The following is a 21817-nucleotide window of genomic DNA, read 5'->3' as shown; positions in this document are numbered from 1 at the left end:
TACAACTGATGATGTTACCAACAGCAAATTCAAAATGGAAAGCATTCAAAGAACTTATCTTGGAAGCTACTAGGCTTTACACACCAACTAAGAAATATTGTTCAAAGTTTAGGCCTAAATGGGTGTCAGATGAACTGAATGGAGACATGGCAGAGAAGAAAAATACATGGGATACATTTAAATTAATGGGTGACATGGAAGCCTATGATTGATATAAGCTGGTCTGTAACCAAGTCAAAAAGGAGATTAGGAGGCAAAGGCAAATTATGAGAAATCCTTGGCAAAGGATGCAGAGAAAAACAGAAAAGAGTTCTTTACCTATGTAAATTCTAGAAGGAAAGGGATGAATCAGATTGGTCCACTGGATATTGATGGTTCAACAGTTGAGGATCCTGCTCAGGTGGCTAGCAAACTAAACAAGTATTTTGCATCTACATTCACACATGAGTTATTCAGGAAGGGGAATGCCAGAGGTGAAGTAAACTCTGGCAGTGAGCTGGATGATTTTGTAATAACTGAGAGAAAAGTGGAGGAGAAATTGTTGAGGATAAACATAAAAAAGGCACCCGGGGTGGATGGGATCTATCCAGTTATATTAAAAGAAGCAGCAAAGGAAGTAAGCAAACCCTTAGCCATAATTATGAGAGCTTCTTTGGACTCAGGGGAGGTACCCAATTCACAAAGAGAGATGGGCAAATGTGACCCCAATTCACAAAGGAGGATCAAAGGCTGACACAAGTAATTATAGACCTGTGAGTTTAACTTCTGTTCCAGGAAAGTTAATTGAGGCACTGGTTAAAGAAGCACTGCAGGATCATCTAGACAAGACTTCAGTTATAGCTCGGACACAGCATGGTTTTGTTAAAGGAAAGTCTTGCTTGACCAATTTGATTGGATACTATGATGCAGTCACAAAAGAACTGGATGCTGGGAATAACTTTGAAATTATATATTTGGATCTTAGAAAGGCTTTTGATACTGTTGCATATGGACTGAGCAGTGTGGCATTGGAGGCAAATTGCTGCTATGGATAAAGGAATGTTTGTGGGGGAGAAGACAGAGGGTGGTAATCAATGGACACTGCTCATCATGAACTAATGTTATTAGTGGAGTCCCTCAGGGTTCAGTGTTGGGTCCATTATTGTTTTCTGCATTTATAAATGATATTAATGATGGTATATCAAGCTTAATGTTCAAGTTTGCAGACGATACAAAGGTTGGCAGGGTTGTTAAGGACACTACTGACGCTATGCTGCTACAACAGGATCTGGAAAGGTTGAGCAGATGGGCTGAGAGGTGGCAAATGAAGTTTAACATTGACAAATGTAAAGTACTACATATGGGAAACAGCAACCCCAGAGCAATATATCAACTCTGTGGTACTACACTTGACAGTGGTAGAGAATGAAAAGGACCTGGGGGTAATTGTGCAGGCAGATATGAAGTTCTCTGAGCAGTGCAGATGGGCTGCAAGAGTAGCTCATGGTGTATTGTCAATGATATACAGGAATTTTTCTAGCAGGGATAAGGAGGTGATTATTCCCTTGTATAAGGCAATGGTCAGGCCACACCTTGAGTACTGTATACAGGTCTGGAGGCCTCATTTCAAGAACAAGTACAGAGAAGGGCAACAAGATTAGTGAATGGAACAAAGGTTGCTCTTACGAAGAAGGCTTAAGTTTTGCAAATTACAGTGTCTGGAGACTAGGCACCGGTGAGGTGATCTGATAGATTTGTATAAAGCCTTGAATGGTTTGAGCATACTCAATGCCAATGAGATTTTTCCTCTTGCTCAGAATAATCACCTGAGAGGGCACAAATTCAAATTGAGGAAAGACAGATTTGGATAGATGTGCGAAAATTTGCCTTTAGCCAGCGGGTAGTTGGTTGGTGGAACAGACTTCCATCCCTTGTTTTGGAAGTTGATAGCCTAAATAAATTTAAGGCTCAGCTGGACAGGTATTTCGAACGAACGGAGGGGTGAAATGGGAGCGTGTTTTTTTTCCCTGATGCTGCATAAGCTTGCTTTCTTGCATCTATGCCTCTACTAATGCTAATGCTAATAATCATTGCCTCCTCACACCAGGAGGAAAAGTCCTGAGTTAGAATTGTTCCCAGCCTTTTTTTGACTCGTGAACCCCTTTCAACATAATATTTTTATCATGAACCACAAAGCCTATATTCTCTGAAATCCTATAATAGTTCTGAATTTTTATTATTAAATATCATCCCCAATCCCCTCCTTTCATGCATGGTCCCTATGTAACGGCATGTGACCAAAACCAGAACTAAATATAAGTTTTTAACTGAACCTCATAAATTTATATTGAACTATTTAGTAGTTTACAAAAATATACCTACGTAAATATAAGCAGATGCCATTACAGAATTTTTAGTGCTAATCCCTGGGAACACTTTCGCAGAACCCTGGCGATTCGAGTTGGGAACCGCTGGGTCTCAGGACAGGGTTTTTCGTCCTGGAAACAGGAAAATCGACTAAAATAATACACTGAATTTACAAACACAAATACTAACTACTCATAGACAGCTTCTTTGGCGCATAACACACTAATTCTAACTTCCATCATTTGATGACAATCTGAACTCTTCTGTCTTCAAAGTATGATTTTATGCTGTCATAGAGGTTACATTACATTATTACATTAGAAATACCGGATCCTACCACTACCGGTGCCGTAGCACATCCGTGGCTAGGATCTTACTTTCAGGCGTCTGAATCTTAGGTTACAATTATTTTAAAAAATTTAAAATTTGAACTCAATTTTATAACTCAAAATAAGTTTATGACCACTTAGCCTATCCTGAGGAGCAATACATTTGGACCAGGTCTATGTATCCTGATCAGCATAGTTCCCGTCCCTAACCACGGGGAGGTGGGTCGCCACTATCTATCAGGGCTCTTTTATTAAACATTTCATTAACAAATTTATTAAAAATAGCAAAATTATTGCAATCTGTGAACAGGATCCCCAGACTATCCTCGTCTAATACTCCTACAAGCATTTCTAATCTCCTGCGTATGTCCAAATATGCGTTGCATTCGAGCATCAGATGTTTGGAAGTTTCAACTTCTCCACAAGCACACAATCCAGAGCAATGTAATCCGAGCTGTGACAACTTGTACTTCAGGCCATGTCCAGTAATTAGAAAACTCGCTCTCAACCCAAACTGTAACCAGGGTTTTAACCTACAATCTACCAGTCTCACATCAGGCAGGAACATAAAGGTTTGTCTACCTTTTTCAGAGGTTTCCCAACTCGCTTGCCAAAGACCAACTATCTCAGTATTTATTCTTATCTTCTCGTCACGGACTTCATTCCTAGAGTATTCTCGCCCTTCTTCTGGACAGGAAGTCACACCCAGTATGGTTTTTCTGATATTATTCTTGGTGAAGTATATTAACCCTTTTAGTAATACTTCAAAGTAAGCAGGTTTTCGTCCCGCCAATACCTGGAGTGCATCAGAGGAAACTGTACGGCATGTACGTGTGGTTCCGAGTAAAGCAAATCTTTGCGCCTGTACGAGATGCTTTTGTATTATGGTCTTATCAACTCGGTGAACCCATGCACCAGAAGCGTAAGTTAGTATTGGGACAAACAAACACTGGTATAACATATTCAAGGAGCGTCCTTTTATGCCCCAGTCTGTCCTCACTACTCTCTTAATTTTAGCGTACAGCATTCTTGTTTTATCTTTGATGTAGCGGACATGTTCAGTAAAGAACAACCGTTCCTCCAGCTGCACACCCAAGTATTTTGTCTTTTTGGCATAACGTATTGGTTCTCCATCCAATTGTACTGTAGGATGTCTGTTCATGCTCAATTTACCCTTCATTAAAGTCTGGACAGTTTTTTCCTTGGATATTTCTAATTTATTCAACTTGGACCATTCGCTCAATGAACTCAGTGCATTATCTGCTCTGGTCTCCAATTGTGAATAAAATCATAAAGTATGATTTTATGCTGTCATAGAGGTTGCTGGAGATTCCAGCCTGCCAAAGTCTTCGAAGGAAACTGGGCCACCGCAGTCGATCAGAGGCCCCAGTGCAGTCAACCATAACAGCCAAAGAGTATTTTGCTTCGGTTTGTTTGTTTTTGTTTTTTTTGAGCATTAGCAACTAAGGCCATATTGCTCCGGGGATATGCGGTGGTCATTCCCTGACCTTTTTGCATCCTCCGTATTTGGTGTTCACGGGCTCGAACCCCGGTCTAATCAAGAAGCGTGTGCTACTCACTGCTGCTCCTGCCCACCTGGCTATGGAGGCGCCGTGCTGCCTGCAAGTCAATAAGTTTTTCATTAGATAATTCCTTCACTTCTTCCTCTATTAACTCCTCCACGTCTTTGGCATCAACCTCCAACTGAAGTAGCTTTGCAACCTTTACAATCTTATCTGTAACCTCTTCATATGATTCATCCTTTTCAAATCCTTCGAAGCCTTTTACGTGCCGTGGGCATATTTTCTTCCATGCACCATTTAAACAACTTTTAGTAATTTTTGCCCAGGCCTTATTAATGTTTAAGATGCCGTGGTAAATATGGTAAGATTCCCAAAAGTCTCTTAACGTAAAATTTTCTCACCATCTACTGCAGACAATGCCTGAGAAAATGTGCATAAATAGCATGCTTTTAAATTCGAAATAACACCCTGATCCATAAGTCGGATGAGTGAAGTCGTGTTTGGCGGTAGAAATATGACTCGCACATTCAAATTATATCATTCAAGCGCTTCGGAAACTAACAAAAGATTTTTCTGCAGGCCCAGATAAGATTCCACTTATTATATAATATCGCACATATTCAATCTTTCCATTAAGTCTGGTATCTACCCCACTCACTTCAAAACTGTTAATGTTATTCCTATCCCAAAGAGAAGTGCAAACCACTCACTAGAGAATTACCGTCCCATCTGCCTTATGAACTCGCTGGCAAAAATTCTGGACACTGTCATTCACCACCGATTAATGGAATATTTTCATCACTTTATCTGCGACTGCCAACATGGCTTCACCAAGGGCCGATCAACTACCACTAATCTTCTCACTATCTGGCAACAGGTTCAAGACACCGTCGATCGCGGGGGACAAGTTGATGTGATCTACACAGACCTTACTAAGGCTTTCGACAGTGTCCCGCATAATCAACTTGCTCAAAAACTAAGCCACTATGGAATACTTGACCCTTTATTATCCTGGCTGATGAGCTATATTTCATATCAAAAACATAGGGTGATCATCGGACAGGAAGTCTCAAGGGAATTTTTTCCATCGAGAGGAGTACCACAGGGATCATCTCTTGGGCCTCTTTTATTCACCATCTTTATCAACGATCTACCACAATTTGTTGAGAGAGGTGGAATCAACACACTAATGTTTGCCGATGATGTGAAACTATATTCACGTATCAGCAGTCAAGATGATGCTGTCAACCTTCAGGCTGCTCTCAACTCTTTTGCTGATTGGGTTGCTTTGAATGGTTTGGAGGTTAACACTAGGAAATGCAGCTCTATTTCCTTTGCAGCTACGAGGAAAACTAAGACTTTAGTTAATGAATATTATATCAAGGAGATGCCGATTTCCAGAGTTGACGAAGTTAAAGATCTGGGAGTTACTTTTACCGCTACAGGTGGGTTTGATAAACATGTTAGGAATATATTAAAACAAGCGAAAAAACAAATTGGCTTCATTAAACGGCAGACGTACAGATTTCAAGATCCTCAGTTCTCTGTGCTCCTATTTAAGACAACTATACTCCCTATAGTGGAGTTTGCTTCTCCTATATGGAACCCACACTATTCATACTTGATACAGCAAATAGAATCGCTCCAGATGAAATTTATCCACTATCTTTCCAGACGTAACCCCATGTTTTACCACAGAATCTTCTACTGGAATCTCTGTTCCTACTTCAATCTTCAAAACTTGGAAACTCGACGAACTGCTCTTGATCTCAAATTGTTGTACCACATCTTTGCTGGTTCAACCTACCTGCCAGATCTTCTGTGCCATATTAACCTTCACGCTCCAGTGGTGACTACTAGACAGAAGACTACATTCCACATCGGTAATTCTAGATTAGAGATATCCAGGAACTCCTTCTTCAAAAGAACATTGGCACTCATGAACAAGTTTGACTTGGATATGGCTGTGAACAAGAAACAATTTCACAGAACTATTTGGAGTAAGTTGACCGATTGACGGATGAGTTCTGGATTAAAGATGTCCTCATTAATTTGTGTGTATGTGAGTGAGATGATGTCTCCTGCAGCAAACTGCTTTCTGCGAGTTTACATAGCGCTGGACTTGACGTCATGAATATCTTTTTTATTTTTGTGAATTGGACTTTTCCCGTTTGAATTAACTTTCATTGTACAAAGTATATTAGTGTACCATTTATTTTTATGTTTTGTACAACCTTTGCTCTGTTATACACTTTAACTGGGCGAATGCCTGTTGTGTATATCATATGTTAAAAATAAAATAAAATAAAATAAAATAAAAAATTGAAATCATCTAGATGGATAGGACGTCCAGGAGCATTATCTAATAGAAGCAAAGTTTTGAAAGGAACGTCGTTGTCTTTACAATATTTTTCAACCTCAGGAATGAAGCGGCATTTAAACCAATACTCAAAGAGAGATATTGTTATCCATGCTCTCTGATTCGATCAGAAATGCACGGGTAGAGTGGCTTTATTGATGCCCTTAAATGTATGAGGATTTCCAGAATGATACACACCAGTGGTTTTAATCTGTAATCTCCTGCTGCATTAGCCTTGAAACCTGGCATTATATTTTCCTCTTTGGCAATGTATGTTCGATCTGGCATTTTTTTCCAATATAGAGCAGTCTCGTCAACATTAAAAATTTGCTGAGTTTAATAGCTGCCATCATCAATCATTTTTTCCAACACATCACAAAATTTCTCTGCGGCTGCAGAATTGGCACTGGCGACTTCACCGCATACTTTAATATTTTGGAAACCAGCACACAATGCTTGAACCTATTAAATCACCCGTTGCTTGCCATGAACTTGGCTTGGGGTTTGCCGTACTTATCCTTAATATCTTCATAAATACTTGTTGCTTTTGCTTGAATGGCCGTTGGACTCAGGGGCACTTGCTTTTGAATCTCATTTTCCATATTATTAATAGCTTTTCCATCTTTGATATAACACCTGAACACTGTTTTGTAATTACTGTTGATCTTAAATGCGTTGATCCTCTAACATGTTCTTTTATACGCACATTGTCTCTTAAAATAGTATTCACTGTTGAAGCAGCGAGACCTAACTCCCTTGCAATAAGTGACAAAGTTTGTCCTGCTTCGTACTTCTCAATAATTTTTATCTTCATTTCTAAATCAATTTTGCTTTGTTTCCTGGCACTGCCAGCACTTGCACTTTCCATTGGTCCCTTTCTTTGTTTGAAAATCTGATGGAAACTTTACTTGTAAACCGGATTATGGTTACCTTTTTCATTAAGGAAAAAAAAGGAAACAGTGAGAGCGTATACAACACACCTAAGCCTGAATTTTTATTTACACAGTTCAACTATGTACAGGCATAATCTGCACTCTTCTGAAGACAGGAATTAAATCAGATTTATATCTGTCAGTGCAAAATAAATATTGCCCATTACTGATGTGCGCACTGTATGTTCTTTGATAAACTACAGTATAATTAATTTACATCTACAAAAGGGGGAGGAGGGCCCAAATGAAAATGAGAAGCTTTATTCTACCAAAAACTGATACTTCATTTTTCAAAATATCACCACAACAATATAGGCATTTCTCCCATCTGTAGAATAGATATTTTATACCCTACTCATAAAAGTCTTTTGATTGCTGTTGGCATCACTGTTGGAGGACTTCCTTCGGTTCATCATCACTTTGAACAAATGTTTATTCGCGTGTTGGCATTCGAGGTGAGTGGATGCGCTTCGTCAAGGCTCCTCACTTAAGTGGATTGGATTAGTGTTGAATATTGCTTTTAAATATTTGATTTATTTAGATATTGTTGGATTATTTTGTTATAGTTTTTCCTGTAACAGTTTGATTTTTATAATATTATAGATATAATTTTTTAAAGTTAATTTTCATTGATATTTAGCTAATTTTATAATGGTAGTTACAAGATGCCTTAAACACGTCACAGGGTATCGTGACTCACACGGAAATAGCCGATGGCGATTTACGGGCGAGTCATGATTTAATCTGTTGAGGAACCTGTGGAATGTTTTCCAAGGTCGACCTGGTGACTAATCATAGCTCACCTGGGGATCCTTTTCTTTGTGATCAATGTAAATTACATTACAATTACAATTTGGTGTAATTTAAGACTTGAAAGACTCTGCAAGGCTTTAGGGGGGAAATTTCTATCAGCATGGCCCACACTTGTAGGTAGAAGGAATTTGTTTTGTAGAGACGGGATACACTTAAACAAGGGTGATGCAAAAGTTTTTGCCAGTATTATTGAGGATACTTTAAAGGTTCAGGGAAACTGCTAGTTGGGGGGGGGGGATGTGGGTAATACTGACATGCATTTATCTGATAATATTGGTCAAAGTAACTCTTGCACATGCCTCAAGAGTTCTTATCTGTTATCCCAACTGGACATATTATCTAGATGTTCTGGGGGCAGAAACGTTTCAAGAGAGTGGGTAGCTAATGCCAGGAAAGCAAGCCTAAAAAACTTCAAGAGTTGTGTTAGGGTTGTTAAATATACAAGAATAAGTCTTAATTATTTATATAGTAATGTTAGAAGTGTCGTCAATAAAATGAGCGAATTCGAACTGCTGGTTAAAACAAGTAACGCGGACATAATAGGGCTTACGGAGACGTGGTGCCACCTGAAAATTGGGGATTATGAGTTTCAGTACAGCTTGTATAATGTATTTAGGAAGGACAGGGTAGATAGAAGGGGTGGTGGGGTAATGCTTCTTATCAGAAGCAGCCTGAGTGCGACGATAGCTTTCCCACATTCACAGGTTTCAAATGCTAGTATAGAATCTATATGGTGTGAGATAGTTGGAAACAAAAGGTATAATGCGAGTATGAGTAATCTACAGACCAGGCGATTGTGAAGATTATGACAAAAGCCTCTACATGCAAATGTAATGGGCAAATAAGCATCAATGTCTTATTATAGGCGATTTCAATTTGCCTCTAATTGATTGGAGTAAATGGGAAGAAAATTCGACATGGGGAACAAAATTTTTAAATCAACTAGATGACTGTTATTTGTATCAACATGTCAGGGAAAGTACTAGAGAAAAGAATATCCTAGACCTCATCATCACCCATGAATCAGATGACATAACAGGGCTGACAGTAGAGGAACCAGTAGCAGGAAGTGATCACGGAGTTCTACGGTGGAGAATGATGAGAGAGGCAGCAGTAGTAAAAGGCAAAGGAATGGGTTTTAATTTCAGAAAAGGAAATTACGATGCCTTAACTTACTACATGGCCTCTATTAACTGGGTAGATATCGCACAGAGAATGAATACAATTGAACTGTGGTATGCTTTTAAAACATTAATCACAGATGCCTTGAATGAGTATTTACCTCCTCGTGGAGTATTAAAAAAATACTCCATGAGGAGGGTTCCAAGTTGGATGAATAGTGAAGTTGCCACATTATTTGAGCAGAAAAAGGTGACATGGAAAGATTACAGAGCAATAAAAAGTACTGAAGTCTGTAACAGCTACAAGATGATCTGTAATAGAGCCACAGAAAAGACTCAACAGGCAAAGGCAGTTTATGAGAAATCACTAGCACACAGAGCAAAGAGGGGGGGGATAAGAAATTCTTCACATATATAAATGCCAAGAAGAGCAGGACAAACCAGATCGGACCTTTATGTAAGGGAAAGGGAATAGTATTAAATACACCAGGTGCCATTCCAGATGAACTCAACAGTTATTTTGCATCGATATTTACAAATGAAAAACCTTTTGTGGCAATGGGAAATTGTGGGAGCGAAGTTGAAAAATATGTAATTAATGATATTGAAATTTTGCAAGATTATTTAATGAAAAAACTTTCAAGCCTACAGGCCAGTAAGGCTCCTGGAGTTCATGGAATATACCCTATAATCTTAAGGGAGATGGCAAGTGAGTGCAGTGAACCTTTGAGGCTAATTATGCGAGCATCACTAGACTCTGGGGAAATTCTGTTGGATTGGAAAAGTGCTAATTTTTCTCCCATACATAAGGGTGGCTCTAAGAGTGAAGTGGGAAATTATCGACCTGTCAGTCTGACTTCAGTGGTAGGGAAAATCATGGAGGCAATGATCAAGGGTGGAATTCAGGATCATTTGGATCGAATTGAAATTCTCAAGGATACTCAGCATGGTTTTGTAAAGGGAAAATCAGGTTTAACAAATCTGGTTTGCTATTTTGAAAAGGTCACTCACGAGCTGGATTTAGGGAATAATTTCGACATTGTTTATTGAGATTTCAGCAAAGCTTTTGACTCAGTCCCACATGAGCGGTTGCTTTATAAGCTGGAACAGGTTGGAATCACTGGGAAAATCCTTAGATGGATAGTAGGATGGCTTCAGGGCAGGAGGCAGAGGGTTGTGATAAATGGCTATTCCTCAGATTGGGTTGATGTAAGAAGTGGGGTTCCCCAAGGATCAGTATTAGGACCATTGTTGTTTTTAATTTTCATAAACGACATCAATGAAGGGATGGAGCGTGTGATGTCTAAATTTGCAGATGATGTTAAAATTGGTAGAGTAGTTAATGATCACTGTCAAGCTGAGCTTCTTCAAGAGACCTAGATAGATTTCAGGAATGGTCAGAAAAATAGCAGCTATGCTTTAATCCAACAAAGTGTAAGGTATTACCACCTGGGAAACAGTAATCCCAAAATTACTTATTCACTTGGTGGAGTTCAACTAAACCCAGTACTGGAGGAAATAGACTTGGGTGTTATGATACGGTCAGACATGAAATTCTCCGAGCATTGTAAACAGGTTGCAAGGAAGGCCCATGGTGTTCTATCGAACTTTTGCAAGTAGAGATAGGGACGTGATAATCCCATTATATAAGGCTTTTGTTAGACCACACTTGGAATGCTGTGTTCAAGTATGGAGACCGCACCTAAAGAAAGACATCGAGCTTCTTGAAAGGGTGCAAAGACGGGTAACTTGCCTGGTGAGATCGGCAAAAGGGCGTCCTTATGAAGAAAGACTTCGAATATGTGGGTTGCAGAGTTTGGAAACTAGACATCTTAGAGGAGATTTTATTGAGGTGTTTAAGGCTCTGAGAGGAATCAGTAAAATGAATTAGGACGAAATTTTCAAGATTATAAATGATGCTAGAACTAAGGGACATAAATTCAAGTTACGGGGGGAGATGTTTAGATTGGACTGCAGGAAGTTTTATTTTAGCCAGCGAGTTATAAATTACTGGAATAAGCTGCCTACATGGGTGGTAGAGGCTGACAGTTTGGGGAAATTCAAAGGTCATCTGGATAGTACCTTTGGGTGAGGGAAACGCATAGGATGATAGGTTTAATTTCCTTTTCTTTTATTAATTATTAGTTTTTTTTGTTTTTTTATCATTGTTTTATTGGGGGTTTTTTTTTTTTTTTTTTTTGGCTGGTGCAGTATAAGTCATAGGCTTTCTTGCACCATGCGGCCATTACTAATACTAACTTATCTAGATCCAGCTGGAGTAGCATACTGTCGTTAAAAGCCCTGCCAAACTTTGTATCATCTGCAAACTTGGACATTAAACCTGATATACCTTCATCAATATCATTGATAAATATACAAAACAATGGGCCAAACCCTGGGGAACTCCACTAATAACATTTGTCCACGAAGTGCAGTGTCCACTGATTACCACTCTGTCGTCTCCCACTCAACCATCCCTTTATCATCCATTGTAGCAACTTACTCTTAATGTTATACCTCTCAAATTTGTACAGCAGTCTTCCATGTGCAACAGTATCAAAAGCTTTCCTGAAATCGAAGTACTGTATATAATATCAAAATTATTTTTGGCATACAGTTCCTTTGTGACCACATCATATACCCAATCAAATTGGTCAGATAAGACCTTTAAAAAAGCCATGCTGTGTCTTAACTATTACTGCAGTCTTATCTAGATGATCCTGCAATGCTTCTTTAACCAGTGATTCCATTATTTTCCCCGGAACGCAAGTTAAACTAACAGGTCTATAGTTACTTGTGTCACCTTTTCAACCCCCTTTGTGAATTGGTGATATATTTACACACCTCCAGTCCATGGGGACGATTATGGTCCATTTCCCTCAACATGACTTGTTGAGGAGACTTCCATCCTGCAGGGAATTGACAATGGTTTATTTATTTATTATTATTATTATTTATTTATTATTATTATTACCCCAAAAAACAACACAACTTAAAAAAGCACCAGAAATAATAAATTACTTGGTTGTTGTTGTTTGGTTTTTAGGAGCATTAGCAACTAAGGCCATATTGCTCCAGGGATATGTAGTGGTCATTCCCTGACCTTTCCACATCCTTCGTATTTGGTGGTCACGGGCTTGAACCCGGGTCCAATCAAGAAGCATGTGCTATGCACTGCTGCTCCTGCCCACCTGGCTATGGAGGTGCCATAAATTACTTGGTCACTCTCAAGTTATGACCATTGTGTGCATTCAAACAAAACTCTATAAAGTAAACGGTATACTGGACCATTTTTAAGAATGAACAGAACAGTGAGTATTATTCATTTTTAACTTGATCAATTAAAAAAATAATAACATTTACTGTATCAGTGTCAAATAAGAAGCTAATTAATTTTTTCTCTGTCCTAACAAAGGCAGTATGTTAGTTGGGCTATTATTCATTTCTTTGATCAATAAGATTACTTCTTTAAAATAATGCCATCAATAACACTCACAAAGTCCTTTGCTGAAAGCTGTGCAAGTCCTTGCAAGATAAAAATCACAGCAATCAGAAAACAAAGAACTGGAAATTCATCCTTAGAGTTACTAGACTGTCCTATAAAATGCTAGGTGCCAAGCTGCATTTCTTAGTAAAGAATGGTGACTATGTCTGTCAAGCACTGCTTACATATGTTAATCTGCCAATTAAAATGAAAAAAAAAAAAAAGCCAGAATTGTTAACTACAGGAATAAGATTATGCCCATATAATCTAATATATACACAGTAATATAAATAATAATATAAAATCTGACAGCATCAACTTATTATTATTATTATTATTATTAATAATAAGTTGATGCTGATGCCATTTCTCCTCCTTGGGATCCATCTCTTGGGGGGCTTACTTTAATTTTCATACCATGAAGAGCCTTATGATTACTTGGTTCCAGAAGATTTGTTTTACTTTACATGTATCTGATTCCTCAGCATTGCTGACCTTAGTACTAATGCTGTGGTTCTCCTCTGATACTCTTTCACATTGCTAAAGCCCACTTATTATTATTATTAATAATAATAATAAGTTGATGCTGTCAGATTTTATATTATTATTTATATTACTGTATATATATATTAGATTATATGGGCATAATCTTATTCCTGTAGTTAACAATTCTGGCTCTTTATTTTTCTTTTCTTTTAATTGGCAACTTTCAAGTGATGTTGTATTCATTTCAAGAAACAGTAGTATAAGATAAGATTTCTTTCTTCTCTTGAAAGAGAATGTTTTAAAAGCAGCAAAATTATGTTTTATGGTGAACAGGAATGATTGTTTTATCAACATAAAATACCTAAAAAATGATAGTTTTCCTGATTTAACTCAACCACTCTTGTGGTTGAGTTAAATCAGGAGTTAACATTGACAAATGCAAAGTACTGCATGTGGGTAGAAGTAACCGCAGAAAAACGTACCAACTGTGTGGTACGTTTCTACGGGATCCGGAAAAGTTGTCCCTCGCATTTCGCCCCCGGCACATTTCGTCTCCCACATTTCACCCCCAGTAGATAATGAATAGGCTATAGAAATGTAAATAATACACCTAATTTTTTTATTAATTCTAATTTATTTTGTTTTAATAGAATGAATCAATCAAAGGTAAAGGTAATCAATCATAGAATAAATGCACATTATTATTGTTTAAAACTCGAACTTGTATGCAACGCCTCTAAGGTAATCAATCACATTACGATTTTGAAAATCTTGGACTATTCTTTTGATTCTAGGAGAAATTGCAGCATACTTCTTGTTCCATAAGAAAACCACTCCTGGCTACGTGCCAATAACTGAAGATTGTTACTAGTGGAAAAAATAAGCATGTGACCCGGGAGCAGTTCGGCCTGAGAATCATACATTAAAAACTGTTTAATAGATTTGATAATTGAGAGCTATTAAGTGCTCGATAATTCCTATATTCTATTATATTATAAATCAACAGGGATTACCTTTATTTTAGATATATGAAGCTTCTTTTCCAACTCTCCTAGTCCAACTCGCTAATAATTCTTGAGAATGGCGATATCAATTTTGCAAAACAGGTGGGACATCTTCCTCACTGTCAGAACCGTAGTGTTCAGACCGTGCGGTCTCAACAATGAGCGCTCAAGACTTCTGTCTTCAAACACCATACCTCTGGCAGCAAGGAAACCATTACGTGGATTGGCATAAAATTAGATTTTTGAAGGTCTAAACTGTTTAATAAATATGGACCGATTATTTCTTTTGGTCCTGTAGCTGGACTTTAGAGTTAAATTTAGGGGGTCTACTCATTATTTACTGGGGACAAAATGTGCCGGGGACAAAATGCGGGGGTCGAAATGTGCGGGGGGGGGGGGGGCACTTTTCTGTTATGTTATTTGGTTTTTAGGAGCATTAGCAACTAAGGCCATATTGCTCTGGGAATTTGCGGTGGTCATTCCCTGACCTTTCCGCATCCTCCGTATTTGGTGGTGACGGGCTCGAACCCCGGTCTAATCAAGAAGCGTGTGCTACGCACTACTGCTCCTTCCCACCTGGCTACGGAGGCGCCTGCACTTTTCTGTAAACCGTTTCTACACTTAAGGTGGTAGAAAATGAAAAAGATCTGGGAGTAATTGTGCAGTCAGATATGAAGTTTTCCGAGCAATGCAGACAGGCTGCCAGGGCAGGTCATGGGGTTTTGTCAATGATATATAGGAATTTTGCTAGCAGGAAAAAGGAGGTGATTGTCTCTCTGTATAAGACAATGGTCAGGCCACACCTTGGGTGCTGCGTACATGTCTGGAGGCCTCATTTTAGGAAGGCTGTAGATTTGCTCGTGCGTCTACAAAGCAGGGCAACAAGATTGGTGAGGGGAATGAAGGAATCCTCTTACCAAGAGAGGCTTAAGTTCTGCAAATTGCAGTGGCTGGAGACTAGGCACCTGCGCGGTGATCTGATCGAGGTGTATAAGGCCTTGAATGGATTCAGCACGCTGAATTCTGATGGGATCCTTCCACTTGTTCAGATTACAAACCTAAGGGGGCATAAATTCAAATTAAGAAAAGACAGATGTAGAATAGATGTGCGGAAATTTGCCTTTAGCCAGCGGGTGGTTAATTGCTGGAACAAACTTCCATCTGTCGTTGTGGAAGTTGATAGGTTAAATAAATTTAAGGAGGAACTGGACAGGCATTTGGAGGGAATGGTGTGATTTTTTTTTTTTGGCTGATGCTGCATAAGCTCATACACTTGCTTTCTTGCATCACATGCCACTACTATTACTATAAACCAAAATTGCCATTTTCCAGCGGCTGCTGAGTTTATCTAGATCCTCTTGAAGTACTGTCATTAACTACTGTTTCTACCTTTGTATTATCTGGAAACTTAAACAATAAGCTTCATCTGCCTTCATCATTTTCATTAATAAATACTGTAAACAGAAAGGGGACCAACACAAACTTGTGGAACAGCAATTCTCACATTAGTCCATGAAAAAATGACCATTTATAACCATTCTTTGTTTCTTACCACTTGGCTATCCCTTTATCCATGGTAGTAACCTTTCCCTAATGTCATACCGCTCTAAGTTATATAACAATTGTACATGTGGTACAGTACCAAAATCTTTCCTGAAATCTAAGTAAATGATGTCAATCTTATTCTTTGCAACACTCTCACAGTAACTAATCAGATTGGTAATGCATGATCACTAACAAATCCATGAAGTGATTGCCTTATGCCTCTCTCCCAACTCCTACCAAAATAATCTCACATTAATTCTTTAACTATTGATTCCATTATTTTGCCTGGCACAGAGGTTAAACTTATGGGTCTGTACTTACCCACTTCACCCTTTAAGCCACCTTTGTGAAAATGAGATATATTTGTTCGTCTCCAACCTGCAGGTACTTCTGAATCTAAGGATGCTCTCATTATGATGGCTAAAGGTTTAGCTACCACCTCTGCAGCTTCTTTTAGTATAATTGGATAGATCCCAACAGTCCCAGATGCTTTGCTCACTTTTAGCTACAGCAGAGTTATCTTCCACCCTACTTTCAGTTATTATAACATCATTTAACCCCCAATCAGTATTAGAGAGATTTCTCCTATTGCCATCTCTAAAACCTTCATGTGCAAATGTACTTTCAAAATATTTATTCAGTTAATCAGCAATCTATATAGGATCATCAACAGTTATACCATTCATATTCAGTGGACTAATGTGATTCATCTCTTTCTTTTAACTATTAACAAATGCAAAGAATTCCTTGCTGGTTTACTTTGTAATCTTAGCGAAAGACTTCTCATTATCTACCTATGCCTGCCTAACTTTCTGAGTAACTTGATTACAAGCTAGTTTATACTTATTGTAAGGCTCTCGACCCCTGACAATTTACGATTTTTCCATGCATTTTCTTCTCTGCCCTAAGCTCTTGTTATGGGGGCTCAAAACCCTGAGGTCCTGTGAATTGCATCACATGACATCACTATGTTTCAGTGAATCTGGCCTTAAGGACTTCAGAGGTCAACAAGAAAATATCTGATCTGTGGGCAGGAAAACACTGGAAGTTACTCCACGGCAATAATTTCTGAATATCTTAGCATTAGTTGAGGCATATGATGCAAGAAAGCAAGCTTATGCAGCATCGGCCAAGAAAAGAAAAGAAAAAAAAAAAAAAAAAACACCCTTTCCATTTCACCCATCCAGTCACTCCAAATGTCTATTCCAGTTTGTCTAGTTCACCCTTAAATTTATTTAAGCTATTCACTCCCACAACAACAGATGGAAGTCTGTTCCAACAATCAACTACCTGCTGGCTAAAGGCAAACTTCCACACATTTATTCTACAAATATCTTTCCTCAATTTGAATCTATGCTTCCTCAGGTTCTTAATCTGAGCAAGCGGAAGAATCCCATCAGCATTGAGCCTGCTCAAACCGTTCAAGGAGTTAAACACCTCAATCAGATCACCTGGCAAGTGCCTAATCTCCAAACTCTGCAATTTGCAGAACTCAGGCCTTTCTTCGTAAGAGCACCCCTTTGTTCCCCTCACCAATCTTGTTGCCCTTCTCTGTATTCATTCTAGCAACTCTACATCCTTCCTAAAATGAGTCCTTCAGACCTGTATGCAGTACTCAAGATGTGGCCTGACCATTGCCTTATACAAGGCAATGGTCAGGCCACATAATCACCTTTTTCCTTCAATATAACTGGATAAATTCCATCCACCCCAGGTGCCCTTTTTTTATGTTTAACTTCGACAATTTCTCCTCCTTTTGCTCTCCGTTATTACAAAATCATTTAACTCCCTGCTAGAGTTTAGTATACTTCTGTCCTCCCCTTCCTTACAGAATTCCTCATGTGAGAAATCCCAAACACTCTATAACTGTTCCACATCCTTATTCACCCAATAATGATTGGGTGAATAACCACAATAACCACACATGTGACTCCCCACCCACCCCAAACTTAAAGAATTCATTAGAGGAAGAATGATTTTTCTGGTAGCAAAAGCTATGGCAGCTATAATAAATGTACTCAAGGGGGCTCTCAAGAAGGATTTCAAAGAAACTATTTTTGCCATTACATAACTGACTGAAAAAATATGTATAAAATAGCCAACATCATTATTTTGAAAAATTCAAAGTGTACCTTAAAATATCATAGTCTGTGTATTGTAATACACAATAAATGTAAAAACTGTAATTATAGTCTGTTCTCATACCAGTAACCCAACTCTGTTTAGAGGCCTGAAGATGGGTACAACAGAACCGTGAAATATAGGCAATTGTATTCAGTGTAGATTGATGTAATATCTTAAAAACTTACCACATAGTATAACGTATTTATTTCGTTTAACTTCTTAAAGTACATTTGTTTAAATAAAAATTTAGTCATGGAACTTTTTTGATCCTACCTTGTATATGTGCTATATATTATATAGGAATAATAAATAACGTACGGGATGACTAAGACAATAGAAATCAATAAATAAAAAAATAAAATATTGATATGATAAATCTATAGTAGTATTTTTTGTGTCAAAATTTCAAATATCCAAATCATAACCATTTATTTATTCTAAAGGATAGTAAAGATAGCTCAAACGCTAGTAACCATTAAGGTTGGTGGCTCTAAGCTCCAACATGAAAAGACAACCATATAAGATTTTCATATATATACATATGTTTATACAGGGTGTCTCAAAAATATTGGTACAAATGTTTAGGGGAGGTAGGTAACGTCTAAAGGAATGTGAATCGCATAGGAATCCATAACCGGAAACGTCACAGGAAAGTCGTAGCAGAGGCACAAGAAGCAGAAATGACACAAGACAGTAATTGGTGGCAAACATTTGATATAATATTAACAATGGAGTACGAGATGGATGCATTTCATGATGTTACAACAGATGCCTGAAGGTTCCACCATGAGACACGATGCATGCGTGACACCGACATAGCATGGATTGGCGGACACGGTCTAACACACCTGGAGTTTCTTTGACAGTAGCAGCAGCGCAGATGAGTCTCGCCAGGAGATCCATTTTTGTCTCCACAGGCAATTCACACACGACAGATTTGAGGGCGTCCCACAGAAAGAAATCGAGGCTCGATAAATCAAGCGAGCGTGGGGGCCAGGCAATGGGTCCACCCCGGCCAATCCATGGACGCCCAAAATGCCTGTTCGAATGGTCACGAACACACCCTCCATAATGGGCAGACGCTCTATCATGCTGAAATGAAACGTTGCGTCTCACATTTGCTGGAACATCATTAAGTAACTCTGGTAGAACTTTTTCGAGAAAGATCCGATAGGGGCGACTAAGCAGTCACCGACCATACCTGCCCACACATTTATTGAGAAGCGATGTTGTACCGCATGAAGGTGCACACCATGTGGGTTGTCGTGAGCCCACATACATGGGCATTGTGCTGATTGAATAAGCCTTCCCGAGTGAAATAAGCCTCATCTGTGAACAAAACATAGGCTGGAAAATTCAAGTTTTGAACACTTTCTTGGAGAAACCACTGCGCAAAAGCCACACGTGCAGGATGATCTTGGGGGAGCAGTAACTGAACCCTTTGGAGATGAAAGGGGTGTAAGGAATTGTCGTGCCAGACACTCCTAAGGCAGAGGCAACGACACGTGTGCTGGTAGTAGGATTATTCTGGACGGCATTCAACACACTTTCTTCCATGGCGGGAGTTCGCGTCGAACGTGATCTGCCCGCACTACTCCTGTTACCTCTAAATGACCCATAATCACACAAATTAAATTTTGATGCACATGCACAAACAAATGGTGGTCCAGTACATGTCTATCTGGAAAGCGTTCTCCATAAATTTGTTGAGCGGCTCATCCATTGCCCTCTGCTAATCCATACACTAGGTGCATGTCTGCTAGCTCACAGTTCGTATATCAATGCATGCTCTTTGTGTGGTGATTACTGCTTGAATGATATAATACCAGGTGATTACTGCTTGAATGATATAATACGGTGACGTTTCCGGTTATGGGTTCTTATTCAATTCACATTCCTTTAGATGTTACCTACCTCCCCTAAACGTTTGTACCAATATTTTTGAGACACCCTGTATATGAACACATTTTATTCAGTTCAAATATAAACATGTTTATATTCAAACTAAATAAAATTAGTTCAATTATTATTCAGAACAAAACAAAGGCCAGTGGAGGTAACTGAAAAAATCTGTCACACACAAAAAGAGAATGACATGAAAGTTAAACAAATAATTTAGGTAAAACTCCAGATGATGGGTATACCTCCAGAGAAAGTGGCTTCTTTTGCTTGAATCCCTCCCAAATTACTGGTGTAAACTAACCTAACCTGTTTTCAATCTAGCATTAAATTATTTAATTTATGTATTTTATGTAATTATTTTTGTGAATCAAAGCATATGACTGAGGCAGTAACAGGTAACCAGGGCTATATGCTGGTTGGTGGGGGTAGGAGAAGCCATGAGGTTCAAACTTCCACCTTCAGAAATTCAACCAAGATGAAATTTTTACTCCTTAAAGCTCTTGCATTTTAAATTATTCATTGCGCTTAACGCTATTATTATTATTATTATTATTATTAGCCACATGGTACAAGGAAGCCTGAGGCTTATGCTGCACCAGCCAAAAAAAATAAATTCCTGAGTTATCCCCGTGTGTGTGTGTGTGTGTGTGTGTGAGAGAGAGAGAGAGAGAGAGAGAAGTAGAAAGGCATCACCAAGAAAGGGAAGAATGATGATATCCAGCTCAGGACCCTGGGTTTGCCAAGCCCATACTCACCAGATGTGTCCCCCGGGGTGCCTTACACCTCGGGGGCTCACATCTTTACTATATTACTTTACTATTTAGGCACGTTTCACTACTGTGTGAGTTCCCATGGAAAGACCTCCCTGAAATAATTTATTATCGGTTGTTTTAAAACAATCCCAAACTCCTGTGATTTAGACAATACATATTAACTCTGGAAGTTTTTAATTTCATTAACTATCTTTAAGTGCAATTTCAAAAATGCAAGCTGTCCTGATAACTGCTAAATGCTCAGCTCTGGGTTACTGAATACCATTACTTTTCCCAATTACAAAGATGCAACATTGTTACTAACAGTGATGCAATACTAATCAAGTACATAAAATGTGTTATTAATCAAAAACACACACGCAAATTCGTAGCGTGCGTAATTATATTTTTTTATGAATTACGCGACACAGAATGAATTTACTCCCGTTCGCCATTTAATGCAATTGTCAAATTTTCCTTCCTATTCTTCTAAAGTATTACACAGAAAATATATTTAAATTACAGAAAATAAAAACGTGAAATTGAAATATTAGTCCAAACTCATGTCAATTCATATTAACTCACGCAGCTTCTTCATGTCCTTCGTCTTCTTCTTCTGCATCATCAAACTGTCCTTCTTCAAATTCATCGACTGGCGAATCCATTTTGTTTACATCAGTAACTCGCAAACTTTTCTGCACACCAATCATACGCCAACGAGTAGAAATTATTACAGAATCAGGCTCATCAAACTACGATGTAACCACGTGTCTAAACTAGAGGGCGCTAGTTTACCAGAAAAGAATTTACAAGTATGAAATTGATTCACCTACAATATGAATCAGCCATATTATGTAATAGTAATAGTAATCGTGGCATGTGATGCAAGAAAGGAAGCGTATGAACTTATGTAGCATCAGCCAAAAAAAAAAAGAAAAAAAAATTCACACAACCATTCCCTCTAAATGTTTGTCCAGTTCCTCCTTAAATTTATTTAACCTATCAACTTCCACAATGACAGATGGAAGTTTGTTCAAGCAATTAACCACCCGCTGGCTAAAGAGAAATTTCCGCACATCTATTATACAGTTGTTTTT

At 38.5% G+C, this 21817-nt stretch overlaps 1 protein-coding gene across 1 annotated transcript in view; it reads right to left on the bottom strand.

Moving 5' to 3' along the window:
- The window catches only part of RIOK1 (RIO kinase 1), a 133774-nt gene extending 112308 nt beyond the window's left edge, over positions 1 to 21466 (bottom strand). The window contains exon 1 of the mRNA XM_090389101.1: positions 21306 to 21466. Within this exon, the coding sequence (XP_090245227.1) occupies positions 21306 to 21430 (125 nt within the window). The 5' untranslated portion in view covers positions 21431 to 21466. The remainder of the gene's footprint in view (positions 1 to 21305) is intronic.
- Between the last annotated feature and the right edge of the window lie 351 nt (positions 21467 to 21817).

This window comes from Mastigoproctus giganteus, chromosome 14 (assembly GCF_048544385.1).
Source record: "Mastigoproctus giganteus isolate SK-2022 chromosome 14, ASM4854438v1, whole genome shotgun sequence".
In the NCBI taxonomy this organism is placed as follows: domain Eukaryota; kingdom Metazoa; phylum Arthropoda; class Arachnida; order Uropygi; family Thelyphonidae; genus Mastigoproctus; species Mastigoproctus giganteus.
Note: the sequence above shows the minus strand (reverse complement) of the source record. Positions and strands in the feature narration are given on the sequence as shown.